Source organism: Cajanus cajan, chromosome 6, assembly GCF_000230855.2.
Source record: "Cajanus cajan strain Asha chromosome 6, NIPB_CcT2T_4, whole genome shotgun sequence".
In the NCBI taxonomy this organism is placed as follows: domain Eukaryota; kingdom Viridiplantae; phylum Streptophyta; class Magnoliopsida; order Fabales; family Fabaceae; genus Cajanus; species Cajanus cajan.
The window spans coordinates 50,696,974-50,703,502 of NC_138522.1; the positions used below are offsets into that span (position 1 = coordinate 50,696,974).

At 35.0% G+C, this 6,529-nt stretch overlaps 1 protein-coding gene across 1 annotated transcript; it reads left to right on the top strand.

Annotated features, from left to right (window-relative positions):
- The first annotated feature begins 748 nt into the window (after positions 1-748).
- Positions 749-6,312, top strand: LOC109795855 (uncharacterized). Its single transcript, XM_020355413.3, has 9 exons — positions 749-995; positions 1,232-1,407; positions 2,425-2,606; positions 2,693-2,977; positions 3,093-3,151; positions 3,236-3,272; positions 3,391-3,462; positions 4,373-4,697; positions 5,435-6,312. The coding sequence occupies exons 1-9, from the start codon at positions 911-913 to the stop codon at positions 5,849-5,851; spliced, it is 1,638 nt and encodes a 545-aa protein (XP_020211002.1). The 5' UTR covers positions 749-910; the 3' UTR covers positions 5,852-6,312.
- Positions 6,313-6,529: the final 217 nt, after the last annotated feature.

A 6,529-nucleotide genomic window follows, 5' to 3' on the forward strand; every position in this document is an offset into this window, starting at 1 on the left:
TTAAACTTTTGTGGTTTTGTTCCATGAATGTGGGACACTAACTTAAAGTTGACTATTGTGAAAATGAATTGATTTGAAATTGTATTATACTAGTTTTTTATTTATTGAATTGTCTTACTAAATAAACTTTTCATAATTTAGTATTTGAGTAAGAAAGATTGTGTACCATTTTAATTTCGTGTCAATTGAGTTGATGGATTACATAAACTTTTTACACTTTAATATTCGAGTTTAAAGAGTTGAGTAACTGACTAAATTGTTCAACTAATTTCAATTCAATGTTGATTTGTTTCTTATAAGTAATTAAAGATAAAGTATTGTAATTTGCACAATAAATACACTAATAATCATTAATATTATTTAATATTTATGAATCTAATGATAATAAGATCTAATATTATTTAGAAGGATTGTAACGATACTCCATAAATTGATCCTAGAAAATGAAACTTGTATTAGAGGGACTCTCTGACTTCAAAGGAATTTAGGTTATACTCGTTTAATCCTCAGAACTTAAATAGTAATTAGAATTATCTAATGACAGTTGTCTGGAATAAAAATTGTTTAGCCTAAATTAATAGTTGAGTTTAATTTTGGATACAGTAAGTGACCTGAACTTTATTAATCTCAGTAATTCTAGTAGGCTCCAATAAAATTATTTAATATAATATATTTTGATTATTATTTTCCCGGCATTTGGTAATGGTGGGGCATTAACGAGGTTAATTTGCAGTGCGACTGGGCGGTCTCCCAAACCCGATATTATTTTCCAACGTTTAACTCTTTCTTCTCTCTCTCCTGTGTGGGACAGAGATTGCATTTGCCAGTGACACAGTGTGAGTGAAGAACACAGGAACACACCCCTCTTTCTCTCTCACTCAACTAACTTCATGTTCCTCGCTCTCACATAATGTTAAGTTACAGGCCACTGCATTTTTGTTTTCTGCTCACATTTTTCTTCTCCACTTCCTTTCTCTTGTCACTCCAAGCCTCAGGTATTTCACTCACTCCTTTCTCTCTCATTCACTGTTTGGGCGGAACCCAAACACGCCTCTAATTTGAACAAACCTTGTCATATTTTTTCACCACTCTAGTTCAGTGGGGGACAAAAAGTCAGCACTATGACAAAGCAGGGCAATGTTTCATATTATTGTGGCTACTCTCTCACTCTTGAACATGTTTCACTAGAAAGCATGAACAAAAGACCCTTTGTATCTTTTGTGTTTTACAGGACAAGAAAATGAAGGAAAGGATGTGCGCTTTTCCCGGTTGATTGCATATGCCGCTGCTCCGTTCGAGAACTCAGCTCTTCCCTTAGCTGCAGAGAGAACACATAGAAAAGACCCTCTCAATGGCTTCAATAAGTACATTTATGGATGGAATATCAGTGACAGCCATTATTGGGCTGTAAGCTAAGCTCTTCAAACCGTTACTCTTTTCTGCTGTACTGTAATGGTTTTATAGTGTGCTAACCACTATATGTCGCTGTTAAGTTTCAAAATTTGGGCTTACACTCTCATTCTGGGACTGCCGTCACCAATTTTCGGCTAATATTTTAGATTTTTTGCCAAAATTATGAAGTGTGGAATTGTCTTTGGAAGTATATGGAATAATTCCAATGTTGCCCCAATATATAGGATAAAACCTAGGTGCTGTATGTTAAATGTTTTTGGTGATGCTCTTTAACTGAAATTCGAGTTCTATCTGGGTGGTGGTTGGAACTCTAGTTTTGTAGTGTTGTCCATGTATAAATACCTGACTAATGTGCAGCTTTGAGTAAAATGTGAGCGTCTAGTTGGGCGCTGTTAAAAATTCATTTAAATATTCCCCTGCATGTAATCTTAAAAAAAATTAATATTTATATGTGTCATATGATCACATGACTTGTTATTTTTTTAGGGTTAAATACGTTTTTCTCTCCTATAAGTTAGACAATGTTTATTTTTAGTCCCTAAAAGACAAAATCATTTTCCTTTAGTCCATCCTCTATAAAAATGAGTCAGATGTTGTCCTTATTTTTCACTAAACATTGTCTCGAATAAGGATAGCATATAACACATTTCTATAAATCTATAAATAAGGGACTAAAAGAAAATCATTTATATGAGGCAGAGGGACCAAAACCAACATTGTCTTATTTACAAGACTAAAAACATAGTTTTATTGGATGAAGCATCAAGCTAGCATAGTGTGTTATTCATGGGGAAAAATAGGTACTTAAACTACGCTGCAAATTTGATTGTTTGAATTTGATCTGGCCTGCATAGATTGCAGTTTGGGTGAAGATTGCTCATTTCTGACTGGTGATTTCTGTTGTTATGTTTTATTATTTGTCAATTTCATGTCTTTTAAGCTGTTTGGTTAGCTCTGCAATATTGAATTCCAAAATACAAAGTCCGCTTACAGTTTTTGTATTGAATGCAGTCTGTGGCATATACTGCAGTTCCAGTGTTTAGTATTGCAGCTGTCTGGTTCTTGGGCTTTGGCTTGTGCTTATTGATCATCACTGTTTGTTACTTCTGTCGTAAAAGAGAGCCTTATGGTTATTCGCCAACATGCTATGCCCTTTCCCTTATTCTCCTGATATTATTCACATTTACAGCAATGTACACATCTCTCTCTCTTCTTCTGTTTTGCTGGTTTCAGGTTTACTTGTACCTGGATTACAAATTGCACCTTTCTGTGTTAACAGGATTGGATGTGCAGTTCTCTACATTGGCCAAGGAAGTTTTCATCATAGCATGACGTCAACATTGCAGTATGTGGTAAATCAAGCTGATTCTACTGTGGATAAGCTTAGGAATGTGTCAGATTATCTTGCTCAAGCTAAGCAGGTTGGAATTGATCGAGTTTTTCTCCCCACTAATGTTCAAACTGATATTGATGAGGCAGAAACAAATATCAATAACTCTGCGGGCACACTTGCTGATAAGACAAAGGAGAATTCAGACAACATACGAGATCTCTTAGATTCTGCGTAATGATTGATTATAATTTTTTTCCCTCCAGATATTTGTTTTTTTATTGATTTTCTCCTCAATAATAACATGAAAATGACAAGAAAAAATAACATGAACGTGACACTGATACAGGAGGCTGGCACTAATCATAATAGCTGCCGTAATGCTAGTCTTGACATTTCTTGGATTTTGTGAGTCCCTTCAATGCCCCAATTTTGATACAGAAGTTGTTACTTGCTATGGTATTAATTTTTTTTTATGACTTGTTACTGCAGTATTCTCAATTTTTGGCATACAGCTCCTTGTGTATATGTAAGTAACATATCCTATGTGCCACCTAATGTTATATATTTGCGATTCTTTGCTTGTAAACATAACTCCGGTTTTCATTATACTTTCTCATTAAACACTTTGGCATGAATAATTGCAGCTTGGTAATCGCAGGATGGGTTCTTGTTACTGGCACCCTTATATTATGTGGCTTGTTCCTTGTTCTCCATAAGTAAGTTCCCACTCCCTTTCCCCTAAAATAGTCAAAATATATTCGATGGTTTTGCCATATATTTTAATACTATTAAGCGAGTTATTTTTTCAGCTATTTTTTTGCCCTTTTTTAGCCAGCTGTTATTAGTTAGTTAGTTTTCAAATAAGCTTCATATCCAAGCTGTATTGTATAGTTAAAACGTTTGACAAGTGATCAATTTTATATTGAGAGCACATCGCTCATTTTTCTTGTAATTTTCTCTCTCAAGTTTATCGTTATCATATGATATCAGAGCTCTTTTCTTGGAGCTCTACCACCATCGCTACAATGAAATTGATTCTTGGTGCAGGAGCTTATCCAAGATTGCATTTAAAACTTGACAAGCTCCTTCACTGAGAATCTTTTATCTTAATCTGAAATTGATCACTTCTCACAAGTTTTTACTATACAATGCAGCTTCCTTATGAAAGCTTGCATGTGAAAAGTAACTAACTAATAGCAGATGGCTACAGTTCGCTAACCAATGTGGAAGCAAGGATTTATGATCTTGTATGAATAATCACATTGTTATTACTACTTTGCCTTATGTAGTACTATTATTCAATCATGCCCATAGAATGTGTAGTACTTTGCCTTCTAGAGCCTTGAATTTGAAGGATTCTTCAGAAATAACTTGGAAAAATTATGTTAAACTTGAGGTTCTGGTCTAACATGTCCTCCAGCCTTGAAATTTGAATTTTACAGGTCCGTCATAAATCTCTCGGATAAATTATGTTAAACTTGACGTTGTGGTCGTGGTCTAACTCTCATTTCTCACCTTATAATATTTTACCAAGTCCGATGTTTATAATTTCTTTTTATTTATTTATTTAGACGTGGAATTTGCCATTGAGTGTGGCGCTAATATCTTTTCATTTTGTTTTGCTAGTGCGACAGCAGACAGTTGTGTGGCTGTGAATGAGTGGATCCAGTATCCCACTGCACATACAGCTATGGACGATATTCTTCCCTGTTTGGACAACGCCACTTCTCAAGAAACACTGTCACGGAGCAAAGAAGTGACTTCTGAACTAGTCAATTTGGTCAACCAAGTTATCACCAATGTCTCCAACTTAAATTTCGCCCCCAATTTCACTCCACTCTACTATAACCAATCTGGTCCCTTGATGCCGCTCCTCTGCAATCCCTTCCATCCTGATATGACAGATAGGCAATGTGATGCTGGTGAAGTGACCCTAAGCAATGCAACACAGGTACATTAATTAAACCTTATCAAGCATAGCTTGTTTGAAAACTCCTTGACAAGGAAAGAAAAGTTTGGAATGCGAAAGCTATTACTATACAATGCAGCTTTTGAAAATCATATCTGAGATGTGAAAAATCACATCCAAAATGTGAAACCAAACATGTTTTGTCGTGTTAAGACTAACTAAAATGATTAAGATTATGTTGGGATAAAAGTACTCATAAGAAAACAACATAAAAATAAAATAAAATAAACTTTTGTGCAAGTTAAAATTAATGTATGTATTTCAATATGAAAGTCTTCTCATTTAATTTCTCCACAGAATAATATGTCTTCCTACAAATTTTCCTCCTATTTTATAAAAGGAAAGTATTAAATGAAAAAATACATTCATGATTCAACACTTACCCGAAACGAGGGAGAGGATTTTGTTTTTTTTTAAACAAATATTCTTCATTGGAAAACAATCTTGTTCAAGTGTATTAACGGCAAAGCTTTCTCGGAGTATTTAATACAGTTGTATGTCAAAACTTGAACTAAAGGAGAAGAAAGAGAGGATTGAGATGGAAGTTGATTTTAATTAATCGAAACAAAAATTGATTCATTTTATTTTTTATTTTCTTGTTTATTGCTAAACTTGATTAGTTAAAAGAGAAAGACTCATGGTTTCATGATCTAAGTTGAATTTCTATTCTACTCACTCAAAACATAGTTTGTGTTAATAGTAGTTTGTGTGTGATGCAGGTGTATGGGAATTTTGTGTGCCAGGTTTCACCATCTGAGATATGCATGACCCAGGGGCGTCTAACCCCTACCTTCTTTAACCAAATATCTGCTGGAATAAACGTGGGCAACGCATTGTATAATTACGCCCCGTCCCTGATTGAGCTTCAAGATTGCACGTTTGTTCGAGAAACTTTAAGCGATATATCCAGCGACCATTGTCCTGATTTACGGCGTTATAGTAGATGGATCTATATTGGATTGGTAATGGTCTCTTTTGCTGTCATGTTCTCCTTGATCTTCTGGATCGTGTATGGCAGAGAGCGAAGACATCGTCTTTATGCAAGGGAGTCAAAGGACTTTAATCCTTCGCATGCACCACCACCAGGACAAACATTAGCGTTAGCTCAGATCCCTGAAGGGGACAAGGATAATTAAGCAAACTAATTCATAATGATGTTGCTCTTCCATGTGTGAACTATGTTTAGCTTTTCCCGATGTTGGGTGTATAATGTTGTAGCTTCTTTGTATGACACACTAGTTTTTTAAAATGACATGTCATTATGAAAAGGGGAAACGAGGAGGAGGAATCAGACATATGACAAGGCACAATCAGAAGGAAGGAGCTCATTGTTTTGTTCTTCTGTGGGGCCAAATCATGAGATGAGACCAACGTGGCTGGTCTAAATGTTGGGCAGTGTTTGTTTGGAGGTATAGCCCACAACAATGTCACACGAAAAGGTTAACGGTTAACCTAACATGTTCCTTAAAATATATGAAAAGCCTGGTTAGAGAATAGGGTTTGTTGGTCGGTTCACCCAACTTGACCGCATTTTGTGCAGGTCCTCTTTCACTTCAAGGGTCAGTGTCGACAGTGAACCAAAATCTCTTCTACGAAATGTCTCGTGAGTCGTGATTCTGTTTTCATTTTAGAAAGATATACTTAGACGTGTTATTTAAAAACCTAGTGAAGAATAAAGAAGGTTATTTAAAACCTAGTGAAGAATGAAAAAGGTTGAAACGACATTGGTATAATTTTTACTAAGTATTATATCATTTAATAACTTTCTATTAATTGAGAATTTTGTAATCACTTTATACGTATATATCAAATTT

Coding starts and splice junctions, on each gene's coding strand:
- LOC109795855 (XM_020355413.3), top strand. CDS start 911: ATGTTAAGTTACAGGCCACTGCATTTTTGTTTTCTGCTCACATTTTTC. Junction 2,978..3,092: donor CGAGATCTCTTAGATTCTGC/GTAATGATTGAT, acceptor ACACTGATACAG/GAGGCTGGCACTAATCATAA. Junction 4,698..5,434: donor CCCTAAGCAATGCAACACAG/GTACATTAATTA, acceptor TGTGTGATGCAG/GTGTATGGGAATTTTGTGTG.